The 18,548-nt window shown below is 33.0% G+C and overlaps 1 protein-coding gene, 1 non-coding gene and 1 pseudogene across 2 annotated transcripts; 1 reads left to right on the top strand and 2 right to left on the bottom strand.

Annotated features, from left to right (window-relative positions):
- Positions 1 to 921: 921 nt before the first annotated feature.
- LOC143573710 (heavy metal-associated isoprenylated plant protein 20-like) lies at positions 922 to 2,435 on the bottom strand. The gene is made up of 3 exons (XM_077058517.1): positions 2,292 to 2,435; positions 2,117 to 2,192; positions 922 to 1,254 (listed from the first exon to the last, which is right to left on the bottom strand). Exons 1-3 carry the CDS (start codon positions 2,364 to 2,366, stop codon positions 962 to 964), a joined length of 444 nt encoding a protein of 147 aa, XP_076914632.1. The 5' UTR covers positions 2,367 to 2,435; the 3' UTR covers positions 922 to 961.
- A 3,998-nt stretch (positions 2,436 to 6,433) lies between these two features.
- On the top strand, positions 6,434 to 6,515 carry TRNAS-AGA (transfer RNA serine (anticodon AGA)). Its single transcript has one exon. It is a non-coding gene; the product is annotated as a tRNA-Ser (tRNA).
- Positions 6,516 to 15,870: 9,355 nt separating this feature from the next.
- LOC143573702 (putative fasciclin-like arabinogalactan protein 20) lies at positions 15,871 to 17,722 on the bottom strand (annotated as a pseudogene).
- Between the last annotated feature and the right edge of the window lie 826 nt (positions 17,723 to 18,548).

Below are 18,548 nucleotides of genomic sequence, written 5' to 3'. Positions count from 1 at the left end.
TATATGTTAAGTCAAAAAAATCAAACACAATTACCATTTTAGTGGAGTTGGTAAGCACATTTGGTTTGAAATATGAGGTCTTGGGTTCAAAACCCGTATAACACAATAATATATTTTTCAAAATTTTATAAAGCCTTACGGGTCATGTGTTATAATAGGAAAACAGGTCATGAGTCATAATATAATAGGAAATAGTGACATGACATCTACTTGGCATTCTATTGGAGTGCCTAGTTAAATGTCATGTAGATAACTTGTGTTGCTTTAATAATATAATATAGTTAGATTTATATGTAAGATTTATGATCATAAAGACATACATAACGAGCAAACTGATTTGGACCCTTCAGGCTTCTCTATTATTGTCAATTTCGCTTAAATCGCTAACCTCGTTTATTTTTTTAACGTTAAGTCATGGAAACTTATGTCTTTTCACCTATTTGGATGAAAATAACAACTTTTTGATAGACTCTTAAACCAACACTCACCTTAGCCTTTATTATCCAACTGCCTAATTAACCCTCTACAATTCCGGTAGTCTTCCCCGACCACTAGGGGTGTACGTGGGATGTAGGTCTGGTTCGGTTTTGTATGAATTTCAGTTTTTGAGCTTCTAAAAACATGAATGGCCAAAAAAAACCAACGTGAGACCGAAATTTCTGTTTAACCTGACCCAAAACCCGATAAAGACCCAACAAGCCTGACCATATCCGGAACCGGTTCTTACCAACCCGATTCTTGACTTTTGTTGATTATTCCTAGTTTTGGTTCCTAAAAATACTTGGTTTTGTGCACCTCTATGTTTCCTAATTAAAATAAGAAAAGAATTTTATTAAACAATAAACATTCGACGAAGATTTCAAACGAATAAACCAAACTACGACAAAGTACATTAAAGCATCATTAAAATTATACCATAAGCTAAACCGTTCCAATTCAAAATTTGTGACACTGACATCATTCACATGATTAAACATGCGTTTGGATTTTCGTCACTGAAAAGGTTGTCAAACCTCTCGGTGGGGGAATTAGGAGCATGATATGCTTGAGGCACGTTCTTAACATAGCCCGAAGGGGCCTTTTTGTCATAGGCTTGAGGAGCATAAGGATAATATGTAAGATTGTAAGGCACATATGGCCACATTTCAGCTCTCTTTCCGGTACTTTGAACCTTCTTCAAGACCTTTTTTGGCTCGACGTAACCCTTCACTGTTACTAGGCTTTGTTTACGGTTTACATCCACCGATCTCACGCCTACATAAGATGGAAATTAAGAATCCTTGGTCAATATATAATGACGGTCAAATGCATTGTGTAAGATGTAATTTGTGTAGATTTTATTTAGTGTTGCAAGTTAAAAGAGACGTTTAAAACAAGTTGAAATATATATAATAGTTTTATAGTTAATTAAAATAAATATGTGAAGCTTCGAGCCATTACACTTGGTACCTAAGATTTAAAAATAAGAGGACGGTCACATCAATTAGTATGAGTTCATGCTGAAAAGAGACATGGGTATTATTATTTATTACCATTCCCATACTACAAAAATAAGAGATATTGAAAATAAAAATAAAAAATTTCTGAAATATTTTCTTAACTAAGCTCAGGACTAACCACGGTTTTAGAAAACGACAAACTAAACCAGTCTGGTTGAGTATTAGGCCGAACCGACCAGTTTTCACGGTTTTATACAAACTTAATTACTACATTTTTCCCAAATGCGTAAATATATACTATATTTTTCAATATTCTTAAAAGTTTTCTTTTTTTAAATATAGGATTTGATAAACTGGCTATTTGACCTAGATGCATAGACGGTTTCAAGGTCTAAACCATAAATCAAACCGTGAGGCTAGTTGTCAAAATTGAATCATATATCCCAAATCGGCAAACTTGTTTTGGTTCAAACAGTTTTCCGTTTCTAAACGGTTTTTATAAACATTTTATCCTTTAGCTAATGATCAAATTTTAATCATGGGACATATTTGAGTAACATAATAACATGAGCAGTGGATTAGAAAAGCTTGTTTAATTTGCATGGTTTTATTAAGTGGATAAACATGCCACAATGCTTATACTGTAATATGTTAAGATTGAAAGAGAATAAAATAACCTGACAAAGAAGAAACAGCATTCTTGACCTTCCTTTCACAGCCATCACAGTCCATCTTCACCTTGATCTCAACTGTCTAAAACATGCACACACACAAACTCAACTTTAACAAATTTTGAACAACATAAATAAAACCAAGAAAACAAATATAACTAGGGAAAATAAAATAAAAAACCTCCAAATTTTTTCGTTTTCCTTTTCTTGTACTTGTCAGGGAACACAAATCGGAGACATGATCCAAATAACCCATTGTTGATTTGATTATAGCCTTTATGTGTGACTGACTGTGTGTGTGCGCGTGCTTATGCGAATTTGATGGTTTTAGGTTATGGATGAAGTGGAAGAGGGTGGTGTTATTTGGTATTTATAGGAAAGAAAAAAAATTGAAACATTGTTTGGAGGGAGAGCAAGTAGTTGTCAGCAAGCTGTGATAATTGAAATATACCTTATTTAATTACTTAGATTTCTTATATCACATGAAGTGCTTTCCCATACAAAAATTTAATATTTTAGAATTGGTAAGAATATTTGGAAACAGAAAATTCCATAAATAAAGATTTGGTGTTGAAGCTTTTATTAGTATTTGAGTTTTTTTTATCAAAATAGGGTGAGAGGAAAAAATATTTATCTAAATGAGTAATTTTAAAAATATTTATTAAAATAGGTGATTTCTTAAAAAAATTGTATTTCTCTCTCCTAATCTTAATGAGTTATTATATAAAAGAAATTTTATATTTAAAAGAAATAAGAAAAAGTTTTCTAATAAAATAAAAACATTTTATATTTTTATCAAAATAAGTCTTTTTTTTTTTGTAAATCCTTTTTAATAATCGTATTCCGTAAACTGAATTGTTGACTCAATTAGTTTTGTTCACGTTGATTTCGTTCAAAATTTTATAGAATTAGTTATATAGAGAATGCAATTACTTTATTTGTATTTTGCGTGAAAGAAATTATAACATCAATATAAAATATTTTGAACCGTTTTGAATAAGGGGGTTTATTATTAATTTTAAAATGTGTTGATTTTGAACATATTTTTTATTGTAAACTATTCATATGTACCGTACCATATAAATCAAACCGATTTCGACTGAACAACAACAGTTCCGATATTTGTTTTTGTGGTTTTCTCGATCGATATAAAACCCGTGCAGATATCTTTTCAGTCATATTAAGACTTTATTTTTTGGTTTTCTTTTTCAATTGTAATAGTAAGTGTCCATAGCATAACAATCCGAATCAACACCAACCTAATTCTCGTCGTTTGTATTTTGCTAGTTATTTTGGAAATTTTTTTCTAAAAAAGAGTTATTTTGGGAATACATAATTAAAAGGGAATATATTAAAAAGTAAAAAAAAATCTATTATCGTAGTTAAATATTAAATGAATGATAAAAACGTTTATAAAGAAACTAAAAAGATTTTGAAAATCTTTTCTTTCACAGATACTAACAATTTTTTTCCAGATAAAACTTCATGATGGAACAAAATGCGTTTAATTTATTTTAGTTTAGACCTTTTATCATTATTATTTGTTAAGAACAATTTAAATCTTTTCCTATCCAATAACCCATTAAGATTAGCAGAGAAATCACATATTTTAGTAAATAATTTTAAAATCACTTATTTTAATAAATAGTTTCTCACTTTCTCCTCTCACCCTAGTTTGGTAAAACTCACATATTATTTCCTTTAATCATTACATGATTAATTTTAAAAACTATATTTCCTTTAATCAGCAAATATAGTTTTTAAAAGATTGGGTTTTGCGATTCAAAAAGGGGTAGCGGCGCAGCTTGTTGCCCGCTTGCCTTCTGTTTCGATGTAATCTAATAAACAATTTATAATATTAATAATAGTGCTATTGCCATTTTAAATATAAGTAATAAAACATATTTACGCATTTAATCTTTTTGAAGGTTACCTAGCGCAAGCTATATTTTAGCACACTAGATTAATTAATCAGAATATTGGTGGGTTTCGTGAATTTTTTTTAATGGTTTTTTTAATGGTTTTTCACGGTAACCAATTTCTTTTCTTAATTTAGCTCATTCTTTACTGATTTTGCTAGATCCGTCTTTTTCAGAACTTTTTAAATGCTAGATTGATATAAACTTAAACTCCAATTTATAAGTAATTACATATATAAATAACAATAATGTTAAAATAAAACTAAATTATTAAAAAATAAAATTAAAGAAGAGAATGAGACGAGCGAGCCAGCCAGCCGGTGATCAAATGATGAGAGCCAATTCAAAGCCTAAAATCTAAGTGTAGCCACCAACTCTGGGAATTTTCTTTTTCTAAATCAATATTAATCATTGAAGCCAACAGGGATTTTCTGTTAATCTTCTGTTTGTGGGTTGTTTTTTTCTCTTTTCTTTGTCCAAAGCGTGTGAATTTTTAATAAGTAGAAAAAAAATGATAAATAAGTTTTATCTTTGAAATAGTAATTAACTATTGTGCTAAAACAAACAAAAATGAACCTAATTCAATACAGAAACTAGTATACATGGATGATTTAGTGTCTATGTTTATTCCATCCAAATGGAAGAGATTAAATGGGTGTTTCCCTCTATTCAAAAAATGATTTAATCGTCGGTGCTGGCTTTGAAGGAGGGCAAGGTGGTTGATGTCCACCGGCCCGATCATCCGGTAGATCCGAATTATATATATATATATTAGGATTAGGTTCATTTCAGAAGTGATTCTTATAGCGAGAAGTGTAAGAAGTGATCTCAACCATTAAATTATTAAATCAATGGTTGAAAATATATTACATTTATTGTAATTAATGAAATTTGAGAAAAAATTAAAATAAATAAATAAAAGGGTAGTATAGGTAGATTAAAATAATATCATTTAATTTTTTTTAATCTACCCCTAAATAAAAGTCTAAGCATTAATATCCAGACTTTATGATTTGTAAGTTACAATTTATTTATACCACTAGATATTCTTTAGTTAGTATGGATTTATTTTTATTTCTTTTTTCACTGGTTCCATTTACCATGAAATAATTGATGCATTTCGAATACTAATTTATCAACCAATATAATTAAGTAACAAAACAAACTACGTTCTGTTTTAAATTGTTTTTTTTTAATCTATGATTAATTCGTTCGTCATAATATTTCAAATTTAACCATATCTAGAAATATTTTCAACTTTATACCGAATTCGTAAAACCACCTACATATTACATAAAATGATCCTACACACGATAAAATTTACACGTATATAATTCGAGATACCACATACCAAGTACATATATGAACCTACACAAGTTAAAATTTATACATACACAATTTAAAATACCACTTACACAGTATATATATGAACCTACAGAAGATAAAAATTACGAATACACAATTCGAAATGTTATCTACACAAACCATATATGAACCTACATAACACATAAATGATCCTACATGGTATCAAATTTACACGTACTAAGATCGAAATACTACCTACACAGTACACATATGAACTTACAGACGACAAAATTTACACGTACACAATTCGAAATACCACATCCATAGTACATATATGAAGCTACACATAATAAAGTTTACACATAAACAATTCAAAATACCATTTACACAATACAAATTAAACTCTTTTTTTATATTAAACTACATATAATAAATAGCGGATCATGCTAATACCTTATAATTATAAAATTTTCACATACAGTAATGTTTAGCTTAATGAAATAAAATATAATAGTAAAAATTATATATGACACTATGATAATTGGTTAAGCATAAAAAAATGAAACCGTTAACTACCACATACAAAGTACAAAATAAACTCTCTTTTTATATATATTGAACTACATATAATAAATAGCGGATCATGCTAATAATCTACAATTATAAAATTTTCACATACATTAATGTGTAGCTTAATGAAAGAAATAAAATAGTAAAAATTATATATGACACTATTACCATTGATTAAGCATAAAAAATTAAACTGCTAAATGTATTAATATCTAGTTTAAAAAGGGCTACATCACAAAAGACATATACACCATTTTTAATTAAAAATATGTCATAAACATGTGTTGTATTTACGAATTTGCCATTTCTTTTGTTGACCATTGATTAAACAAATCAATGGTTCAGATTCACTTATCGCTATAATATCACTTCTCGCAAGATCCATCCCCTATATATATATATATATTAAATTTATATTTATCTTTATGCAAAAACTTGTATTTTTATTGTCTAAACCCAATTACTCAATTCATTTAAGTATATTTTCATAAAAAAATCACAATCCAAATCATAACCAAGTAAGCTCATTGTGGTCGTGCCGGAGTGGTTATCAGGCATGACTAGAAATCACGTGGGCTCTGCCCGCGCAGGTTCGAATCCTGCCGACCACGTAAAACGTTTGTTTCACTTCAGCAAATATAGTTTTTAAAAGATTGGGTTTTGCGATTCAAAAAGGGGTAGCGGCGTAGCTTGTTGCCCGCTTGCCTTCTGTTTCGATGTAAGCTGAATATAACGTACATTAAAACAAACTTCTAGTAGCATGAAATTAATGAATTATTTGGTAAAAACAAAATTGTATAAAAAAAAATTATTTAAATCCAAAAACCCCTTTTATTTGAGGCCTAAAATTTTTTTCGTCTTCGACCCAAAAAATATCAACGACTCTCAGAAATGGCCCTGTAAGTAATATCTTCTTCATTTAGACGTCGTAGCTGCAACAATCTCCGACACACAGAAACTATATCCAAACCTATGAAATCCCAATCACTACAGAGTGAAAGACCTCTCCAAATAGGTTTCACGAATGTGCATCACATAAGAACACTGAACACATATCAAGTTCAACTGTAGAGAATAAAAGAGACATTTATCTGATTGAGGCTTAATACCTATACAGAACATGTGTGTAGCAACATGGAGTATGTTTTGGATTTAATATCCAAACAAAGCACTTCACTTTAATGAGAATTTTATCCAAACAAACTAATAGAAAGGTCGCCCCATACAACACTTTTGACATGCATCTCCCAAACAATTGCGCAAATCTAATTAATTATATGTAAAAGTAAAAGGAAAACACCAAACACTTTATATGACTTTTAACAAGTTTCATTTTAATTTAAATTTTTATTTCTCTCTTTGGCTCATTATAAAGAAAATAATAACAAAAACTTGACTCATTGATATATGTTGCCGGTTGCCACATCCACGTTATGGAGACCATGAAGTTGTCATTGTTTCAACCCTTTTCTTTTCATGGTTTGAATATGTTATTTTGAAAGTCCTCTTGTTTTCTTTTGGTGTGGGTAAAGACATAGCATACGTGTTATGCATGCACAACCTTGTTTACAGAAAACGTATTGCTAAATAAGAATTGTTGAATTCTTAATTATCCGCAACCTTGTTTCAAAAAACACAAGCAAAGGCTCGCGATTCATTTAACAATATAAAACAAGTCATTTTGCACAATAATTAAGTTTTGTTCTCGTCATTATAGTTCATTTTTTTATATATTCCGTTTTAACCGGAGAGTGTCAATAATGCTGTGTTGGCTCAATTGTTATTTGGCCTAAGTGTAAAGCCCAGTCCAAGAATTATTAGGGTTTATTATATTTGGTAATATCTTGGCTAGCAAGTTTGGTTAGTCTATATAAGCCGAGTTATGGTTAGACATTATAATAAGAAGTTGGTGCAACCAAGTTATGGTTCATCAAGAGTCAAACCGAGTTAGGGTTTGAGAGTTGTAATCAATTTTTTGAGTGAGATTTTCTGATTAATATAAACGAGAGTTATTCGTTTAGTTCGTGTTGATTGTCGATCTGAGACTTGAATTGGTATCAGAGCCAAGTTCAAGAAATCGATAATCGGTATCGTGTTCGGCGGCAAGCGGTAGCTTGAGGAGGAGCGATCGCCAGTGCATATCGGAACAAAGTTGGGTTTTCCGGTCAACCAGACCTGTATAGAAAGTCTTTTGTGCGACAGCAATAATCCGAAGAAAAATAAACAAGAGAAAAGAGTTGCTTTTGTTCTGTTTTCCGATAAGATTCTGTTAATTATTCGGAGGCGGTGGAGGCATACGGTTTTTATTTTTGTGATTAAAGGAGATTGATAAAAGTGTCACAAAGTCAACAAGGCTTTCATAGCACAGGTTGAATTCGAAGAACAAGAAAAAGTCATTAATTAGTTTGTTATTTTTTTGGTTTTGTTGCAACATTGAAAAGAAAGTTATCATTAAAGCGGTTTAATATTTTATTGGTTAAACAAGACGGTTTAATCATTATTTTTGGATTGGACAAGCGGGTTCAATTCAAAGTTCGTATTTATTGGGTTAAACGAGTTAGGTTTTAACCAAGGTTTGATACGAGCAAGTTGGTTTGGTTCTGAAAAGTTGTTCGGAATTTATTGGTTTGTATTTATTCCAAAGAAGTGAAGCAAAGGGGTTCTACATCAATGACAGGTGACGAAAAAAGACCAATAATCCAACCCAAAGCAAGTGGGGGGATTTCGTTACAGTTTCCAAAGCTGAATGGAATTAATTACATCACATGGGCGGTTGTGGTGGAAGCGATATTGGACGATCAAGACCTATGGGATATTGTTTAACCAGAAGAGGGTGATGCGAAGAAGAATAAAACAGCAAGATCGTTTTTGTTTCAAGTGGTGGATGGTGATATTCTTCTTCAGATTTCTCAATACAAGAATACCCGGGATATATGGACGGATTTGAAGGCACGGTATGTTGGGGCCGAGCGAGTTCAAAAGGCTCGACTGCTAACTCTGAAAAGTGAATTTGAGAAACTCAAGATGGCAGAAAACGAGACTGTTGACGAGTTTGTAGGAAAAATAACAAGTATGGTTTCAAAGGCAACGAGTCTAGGTTACGTGTTCGAGCAAGATGTCTTGGTAAAGAAGTTACTGGATGCGGTTCCAGACAAGTACTTTCAACTCGTAGCCTCAATCGAGTAAAGTGTTGATCTTGATAGTTTGATGTTTGAAGATGCTGTTGGAAGACTTAAGGCGTTTGAGTAACGTCTACGACGGAGAGAGCGCGCTTCAAATTCACAAGGTCATTTACTTTTCAATCGATCAGAAAGTAGTTACAACGGCAAGTCGTATAATCAGTCCGGTAGCCGATGTAAGGGTTGGCCAAGTTCACAGGGGCGTGGAAGAGGCCGTGAAACCGGAGGTCAAAACCGAGACGATGAGGACCAAGATGGTTGCGAAAACCGAGATGGTTAAGATCGTGGGTCAAGTCATAAGGGACTTGCTATCTTGAGGCTAATCTTGTATAATTGGTCCTTGGTTCTTGTCACCTTCATCAAAAGCTTACCTGCATCATCTTTAATGGTTAGCAAATCATGTTTCATGTGAATCTCGCATCCACCTTCCGTTGCTTGACCAAGACTTATAATATTGAACTGTAGGCTCGGGATGTAGTAGACATCGGTCAACAGGCTATCATTGGAATGAAGAATTTTGCAGGTCGGGATCTTCAAAGTGTTGGACTGAAAAAAGACAAGCCAGTTACGAGTCAGACTACAATCACATATCCAAGTTCCAAAATTCAAAGTTCAAAGAAGAGTGTTCAAGAAACTAAACGTGTTGTTAAGAAAGAGATTCAAGCCCAAGGGAAGACAAGTAATGATCAAACGAAGCAAGTGTTACTTCAAGCTAAGTAGAGCCCAAAGAACATTGCAAGAGATCAAGAAAAGCCTCGGAAAAATCAAGAGAATGATGGCAAGTAGAAGATTCACCAATTTCGAGTAGAAAATTACGGGGTGATTTGGGTGAGTCGGATAAACAATGTGTGGGGGGGGGGGGTGATTGTTGGCTCAATTGTTGTTTGGCCCAAGTGTAAAGCCCAGTACAAGAATTATTAGGGTTTATTATATTTGGTAATGTCTTGGCTAGCAAGTTTGGTTAGTCTATATAAGCCGAGTTATGGTTAGACATTATAATAAGAAGTTGGTGCAACCAAGTTAGGGTTCATCAAGAGTCAAACCGAGTTAGGGTTTGAGAGCTGTAATCAGGTTTTTAAGTGAGATTTTCTGATTAATATAAACGAGAGTTATTCGTTTAGTTCGTGTTGATTGTCGATCTGGGACTTGATGTTAGACTTAATTGGATTGAGCATCACAAACAACACTGATATTTTTGTGGTAACTCACCACGTCATCACGACTCTTTCAATATTAATAAGAACGAAACCACACAAAATACGATAACCCTAAACCATCTATTTATACTAAAACTCAAATTTGCTCAATAAGACTCCTAACTAGACTCAAACTAAAAGATCTAATAAACTAATTAATATAAACTTATATTCAAACTATTTATTCAATTCACCCCTTGTACATTTTGATTGTTCATACCTAATCTTCATTTATACGTGAAATGAAGATTATATTCTTTAAATAAATCATTTACTTAAAGTATAATTTGTTTACTCCGAACATTTCTAGAATTTGGTATACATTATTGATATTAAATTTTCGTCTTTTAACTTAAGTATAGCTTCCCTATTTTGTTTTATATTTTGTAATTAACTAAACAATGATTGTAGCCTTGTAGAAAGGGCAAATGTACGTATAGTATGACAATTATCTTTACATTAATTATTATAACACGTAGTTAAATTAGGATGCCACGTAGTATTTAAACACTTTACGCCAATAAATAACTAATGACACTTGTCGTTACAGCTTTAATTTTTTTTTGAAAATTGACTTTCATTAAAAAAAGACACAACCAACGACTATCACCAAGACGGAGAAAGACGCTGAAATCCAAAAACCAAAACCAACAATCACGTTACATCAAATAAACACCAACTTTTTCAATCCACCACCCCTATCTTAGATCTATTTTTGTACCAAAGAAAACCCAAAGATTTTATATCCGCAACCATTTCTGCCACGTTAGTGCTCTTGCCCGAAAAAATCTTTTCATTCATAGCCCGCCAAATCCTCCAACAAGTAATGATGACAATTCCATGAATAATCAACCTTTTATTCCCCGTCGCACCACAAACCTTATGCACTTCCACCAAATCATTGACATGAAAAACAAATAGTCTAGGGATGTTGCACCATGAACCAATCGCATTCCAAACGGCCATAGAAATGGAACACCCGGTTAACAAGTGCTCGAGCGATTCCTCATTACTCTCACATAAAGCGCAACTATGATCATCACAATACAAATGACGTCTAGCTAAAGCCTGCTTGGTTGGAAGGCTATCCAGAACGGCCCTCCACATAAAAATATTACATTTTTTCGGGACCCAATCGCTCCATTGGAAACTGGAACTCCCAGCGTCCACAACGGACCGCACCATCCATCTTTTAATCGCCGAAACCTCAAACTCTTTGCAGCTACCAACCGCCCAAGACCATGAATCTTCACGGTCAATCATCACCACCCCTTGAAGGAGATCTTCCAACTCCTGCTTCTCGCTCACCTCCTGATGGGAGCAAGGAGCTCTAAGCCAATCCCACACAATGCGACGAGAAGATCCAGTGACCACCAACCGATCAGCTAACAAGACATTTTTATGTTTTTCTACCGCATATAAGGACGGATACTTGTCCATAACCGGCGCCGAACCCAACCACAAATCCGTCCAAAACCTAACTTGGCGACCATTCCCGACTGTGGCCCGGATCACTCTATTAAAACCCACACCATCAACCTTTAATGATTTGTATTTATAATAATAATAGTTTGCTTCTCAACAAAATTTCAAGTACATATTGGCATATCGCTATATGCTTCATGCTTGCCTACTGTTATATCGTAGTATTGTTTTGGAGAAAATCAAGTAATTAGTTTTTCTAGTCTAATTGTACTACCTATATAAGATGTAAAATTCAAATCATAATTTATGATCATACTTGGTTCGTTCGTTAGCTCGGTTTGGGTTGACTCAAGTTATTTTGGTATAAAAGAAAATCTGCCTAAGAAGCGTAGGAAGCAAGGACAACGACACATTAATATGCAGGTTTAATGAGCGAGAGATATTTACGTCCATTTATGTGTATGACACACATAAGAATATTGTCTAAATGAGTGTGTTTAATCATTAAATTTTTTTTGGGACATATCCAGACCGTAGAGGTTGCTTGCATGCTAGTCTAATCATTAAATTTTTTTTTTGAAAGACCGAAATTACTTTTTATATTTTTAAACTTATATAAAACAGTCATATTAAATAGAAACAGACATTTTTACTTTAAAACACTAAAATTTATAAAACTTATGTCATCATTGATAAATTGTTGATAAAATTTAATTTTAATCGATAATTTAAATAAATAATCATGACACCTATTTGAATTTAGACCAAAAAAATGGTATCAAGTTGACTTTACTAAATTAAGGATAGAGAGATACATCGTACACAGATATTTTTTAAAATATGAACTTGGTCCAAATTACATATATGTTTTTCACCGAAGTAAACTAATCAATAGTTTAAATACATGTATACACGTTTACAAGTAGGTGAGGAACAAATTTAATTGTTGCAAAATTATATGACCATACCATGTGTAACAACGTTTCATCATTCATCCAAAGAATTTTGCATACATCAATACGTAGGTTTCTCATATCATCACAACTTTTTATATTTTAATAAATACATGCAAATTCTTAAAATTTATTAAAAAAGTAAACATAATTTAAAGTTTAATTTTATAAATTAACAAATTTATTCAACAAATAAAGTTTTTATATTTATAAAGGTGTAAAATTATTATTATAAACATAGATAAACCCGTGACATTTCACTATTTTCAGATTGTTTAAAACACACTCCAACTTTAATATCTTTTCTAAGATTAGAGGTGCAAATGCATGGTAACCGGTTCTGGAATATCGCTTACTAACGGTAACCGATTATTGCTCAAACTCTCAAAACCGGTTATTGTCAATAACTGGTTAGGCTTCATAACTGGTTTTGAGTGGAAATTCACTTACCTTGGTAACATGCTAGTTTAGATTAAAAAGCGGTTAGCCTAGGTAACCTATTGAAGTTAACATTATTAACTAATTAAATTTAACTGGTTTCGGTTAATGGGTTTCTATGTGAAATCTCTAACTGGATCCTAACAAAGTTAATAACGGTTACAAACCGGTTTCTACTGTAACGATTATAGCCGATTTCGGGTAGGTTCCGCTATCGATTTGGTTAACAGATTGGGATTTCCACCTCTACCGGCTAAGAGTTAGGATTAATCAGCTAAGAAATTGGGCTTGTCAAACCATTGTGCATCGACCATGAAGCCCATTTAAAGATACTAGTCGAATGTCGATAGCCACAAAGCCCAAACCTAACTGATGTTTAGAAACCCATCTGGTCACCAATTCTAATGGATGCATTTGAAAATAGTTTTCTATCTAGCTATTAGAAAACCAAACTGATTGAATGCTATAGGGAGTGCAAACAATCCAAGCCGCTCGTAAGTAAGCTAATAGATATTGGATTGATATAAAACTCGAACCGAGCTTCAAGCAAAGCTTGTTTAGTTATCGAGCCTAAGCTTTAAACAAAGCTCGCTTAGTTATCGAGCCTGAGCTCAAGCCTTGTGCATTTTTAAATTTATTTCTTTTGGACATTTTCCACATATTTATTTCTTATTAGCCGAGTTCGAGCCAAACTTTGGCTCATTTAAGATACTACACGAGCTCGAGCCAAACTTAGACTCGGCTTTTCTCAAAATAAATAAAAACCAGGGGTGCAAACGAGCCGAGCCGAGCCCGAGCTTGACTAAGCTCAAGCTCGGCTCGTTTTAGTTGCACAAAGCTCGAGCTCGTTTCGAGCTCTATTTTCAAAGCTCGAACTCGGCTCTTAAGTAGATTTTTAAGCTCGTGCTCGGCTCATTTACTATTTATCAATTATTTTCTATAGAATTATAATTATTTTTTATTTTTTCATCACATTATATATATACTAGTTTTAGAGCTCGTGTCACACACGGGATAATTCAAATTATAAAATTATAAGTAAAAAAACTAATAAGTGTATATGAAAAAAAATGTATTACATCTATGCTTGTAATGTGTACATAAATTGTTTTTATTTATATATATATCACAAAATAATTTTTTTAAATGAACTTAATAAAAAAAATGTTCGTGCAAAAACGTGCCCGAGGATGCTTCTTTTTATTGAAAAATTCATTCTCGGTGCCATATATGTATAATTGAAAGACTTTTGGTTATGAACTAATTTCGGAAATAAAACTTCTCATACTATAGTAGTTTTAACCACTCAGCCTAAATATAAAAGGAGCGTTACCTTTATTGATATATTTATCAATTTACCACCCATCAAAGGAAAGTAGAACATTAAATTGTAACAATGGATGTTCTTCAAGAGCTATATTTTTCTGAGCTACACCATGAAAAAGATTTTGATAAGTTTCAGAGGGCTTCTCGACTTTGTCATAATGACAACATAAAAAATAACATGTTACCCATTCAATTTTGTAAATATTCATTTGAGCATAGTTTTGCATGATATGCTTCCCATATAACGCTCTGATCATCATTGAAGGAAAAATTAATGTTGACATAAATATTTCAAATTTGATAAAAGTTAGAAGCATTGATAGGCATGGGGGTGGCACGTCGAAAGTGTTCGCAATTTTTTTTATATTTTAATAGTTGAGGGAAAAATAGTCAGCTTGCCAAATCCCGAACCTTTTAATTATTTCAAAAAATGCCCTTAAAAATAAATTTGAAACCCGAATCATGTTTAAACTTCTAACTTTCATACTTTTGACATTTTAAAGTCAACACTTTGAACCCATAACAAATTTGACGATAAATCTATTTTGCATTCTCAAACTTTTAAAAATACTCAAAATTTTCATTTTTGACCAGTCACAAATTTTAACCTAAATGTAGTTAACTTATACCAACAATCTATTTACTAACTTTTGACCCATAAAATCAAATTTAAGTTCCACAAAAAACCCGAAACAATTTTCATTTGAGAAGCATGATTTGTTGTTGATTTTTTAAATTCACCAAGTATTTTGAAATATATAGTAAAATAATATGTTAATATTTATATTTATAAAAATATATAGATATTATATAAATATAGTGTAAAAAGAAAGTGAATAATTATTGATATATTACATATATTAGGGTATATTAGTTTTTTAGGGAAAAAATTATAAGAATTAACCAAAACATGACAAGTGTTCACATTTATTTTACTTTATTAGAATAGGTATATATATATATATATATATATATATATATATAATATATATATATATATTAATGATATATAATTTAAAAATTATATAAATGATACGCTCGTGAGCCGGCTTGAACTCCGAAAGTGAAGATCGGACTCGGGCTCGTTTATCAAATGAGCTTACATTTCGGCTTGGGCTCGGTGAAGCTTAGCTCAATCAAAGTTTTTAACGAGCCAATCTCGAGTAGCTTGTGAGTAATTCGACTTGTTTGCACCCCTAATAAAAACAATTAAAAACACATATATAAATTAATTAATTAATTAATAATAACAAACGAGCCGAGCCGAGCCGAACCTGGACCGAGCCTGTAATTAACTGCCAATAGATCATCATACCAACTCCATTTCTATCATTTCCAGAAATATTAAAGCAACACTTTAAAATATACACATTTGCTCATTGATTTAAACTCAATTCGTAATCAAATTCATAGAACCGAAACAACATCTTTAGTAAACCTAATCACATACTAAAACTCCGACCGATCCGAACCCGAGCCACTCAACTCTCTACCTTCCGGTTTCGCAGGCGAACCATCATCATCAAACGGATCACCATCACCATCACCATCACCATCACCAACCTCATCGAACGAAAGCGCCTCTCTAATCCCATGCACCACAATCCACTCACTATAATACATATGTAATCGGAACCTCATTCACCTTAAACGTCCCACCCGACCTAAATATCCTCACCTCAAACCCGCCCAAATACGTGTCGAATCCCGTCCCATCCTCCACATTAATCAAATCTCGCCACGAGATCTTACAAGGCAACACGTGCCGGTAAAACAAAGACTGGTAGTCCGGAAACCTACCGGAATATTCGATCATCACCTCATCACTCGGTGCGAAAACAGTTAACCGAGGCTGAGTCACAAACCCTAAGCCTAAGCCTAACAGTTGGAGGTTAAGAAACGAGGCGATAACGGAATATCCTCTGGATATTAACACGTTAGCACTATCATGAAACGAGATATTATTATTATTATTGTTGTTGTTGTTGTTATCTTTAAACGACGCCGTACAGTGATCGAAGGTGGAAACTGGAACCGGAGTGTCTGGGATGGTGAAGTTTGGGTCGAAGAAGTCTTCGATACCGAATACGATCAGTGATCCGACGATTTTGACGTCGTTGATGGAGATTTGATCGGACGGTGATGGTGTGGTAACTGTTAGGAATGTACCTGAATTAACAAAAAATTAACATGTTAAACATGCAAATAACTATAGCAATTATGGTTTTAAACGGAATTAATTAGGTTATAAAAATAAAATAGTGTAATAATAATTATTTTAGTTTAAAAGTTATAAAGGAATAATAATAATACTATTTAAAAAACATAAAATAATAATATTTATAATAATTATAATAATGTTAACATAATTACTCACGTTATTTATATACTTTCTGGTTTAAAGTTATAGAGTAGTAATAATAATAATAATAATTACACTATTATTAAAATAATTACTCTAATTATTTACATACTTATTATGATAAAAAATTGTTTGTATTTGATCTATACACATTATTATAATTAGTATATTAATTATTATTGTTGTTGTTATTATAAAAAATGATATTAAATAAACTGAACATCCGACGATATGACGTCATTTTTCGAGATCTGACCTATAAGAGAAGCATAACTTCATATTTTTATTGTTATATTAATTATTATTATTATAATTAAAATTATTATACAAAAATGATTACAAAATAAACCGAAGCTCCGACTATTATGACGTCATTAATCGAGAACTGACCTATAAGAGACGAATAACTACTAATTATTAATTTCTTCTTATTATTATTACTATTATTGTTAATACAAAAACGATTAAAAATAACCGAAGTTCCGTCATTATGACGTCATTTATCATATTATTATTATTAAACAAAAATGATTATAAATAAACCGAAACCGAAGGATCTAGCAATTATGACGTCATGAATCGAGATCTAATCGAACGGTGACGGCTCGGACCTAACCTGAGTCAACGGTGGGGATTCTGGTGCCGTACGGCAGAGACCTGATGCTCTGAAGCGAAAACGCCATCGGAGAGAAGTGCAATTGAAGGATGGACAACGACGGCTGTCCGTAGTCAGCGAATGACGAGTCCGGAGGCGTGAATACCGTGGCGGAGTTGTGGTGTGAGAGCAAGACGTCGGAGACGAGGTTGATTGTTAGCGACATCGCGACGTAGCCGGAGTTCGCCAGCGTATCGGCGGCGTTGGTGAGTGTCTCCGGTGGCGAGGTGGAGTGTAGTTGTGAAGGTAATTGCTGTGAGGATTAGCATCAGTTTCATCGCCATTGATGAGGAGTAAGCTTGTGAAGTTGTTTGTTGGAGTTTAGTGGGATGAGATGAAGGTTATTTTGGCGCCAAAAGTTGTTAGGAAGTTTAGACTGGTTTAAGTTTTTTTCAAATTTCAAACTGATATTTCCATGTGTAGCGTGACTAAATTAATCATACCAATAAGCTATATACACATAGCATTTATTTCAGGCATGCAAATGATGAAAAAGTAACTGATGGTTAAATAGCATGACTTGTTTTAACGGCTTTAACAAAATAAAGTAAAGATGTATGAAATGATGACTAATGACTATTTGACTGATGACAATTAGGTGCTGTTTGTTTTTGCAGACATAAACTGTCTGCAAGCTGATTTCATCTGTTTTCATGTCTGCAACTGAAGATGTGGTCTGAAGATCTGCAAGCTGAAAATATAAGACTGTTTGTTTTTATAAGCTGATACTGTCTGCATAACTGTCAAACTTATCTCACAAGATAGAAGTCATTTATTCAAGTTACCTAGAAAATATAATAATAAAATTGTGGCGGCGGACGGTGGGTAGTGGCGATGGATGGTGGTGGTGGACAGTGGGTGGTGGTAATGGACGGTTTTGGTGGGTGGTGGACGGTGGTAGTTGACGGTGATGGCGTCCGACAGTGGGTGGTGGTGGTGATGAACGGTTGTGGTGGGTGGTGGACGGTGGTGATTGGTGGTGGCTGTGATGGATGGTGGTGGTGGTGGTGGTGGCGGACGATGGGTAGTGGTGGTGGATGCTGGTAGTGGCGGCGGACGGTGGGTAGTGGCGGTGGATGGTGGTGGACGGTGGCAGTGGGGGATGGTGGT

This window comes from Bidens hawaiensis, unplaced genomic scaffold (genome assembly GCF_021521415.1).
Source record: "Bidens hawaiensis isolate Kalapana, Puna unplaced genomic scaffold, B.hawaiensis_p1.1 tig00001382_1, whole genome shotgun sequence".
NCBI lineage: Eukaryota > Viridiplantae > Streptophyta > Magnoliopsida > Asterales > Asteraceae > Bidens > Bidens hawaiensis.
This window is presented reverse-complemented; position numbering and strand designations above follow the sequence as displayed.

Coding starts and splice junctions, on each gene's coding strand:
- LOC143573710 (XM_077058517.1), bottom strand. CDS start 2,366: ATGGGTTATTTGGATCATGTCTCCGATTTGTGTTCCCTGACAAGTACA. Junction 2,193..2,291: donor GAAAACGAAAAAATTTGGAG/GTTTTTTATTTT, acceptor TGCATGTTTTAG/ACAGTTGAGATCAAGGTGAA. Junction 1,255..2,116: donor TGCTGTTTCTTCTTTGTCAG/GTTATTTTATTC, acceptor CATCTTATGTAG/GCGTGAGATCGGTGGATGTA.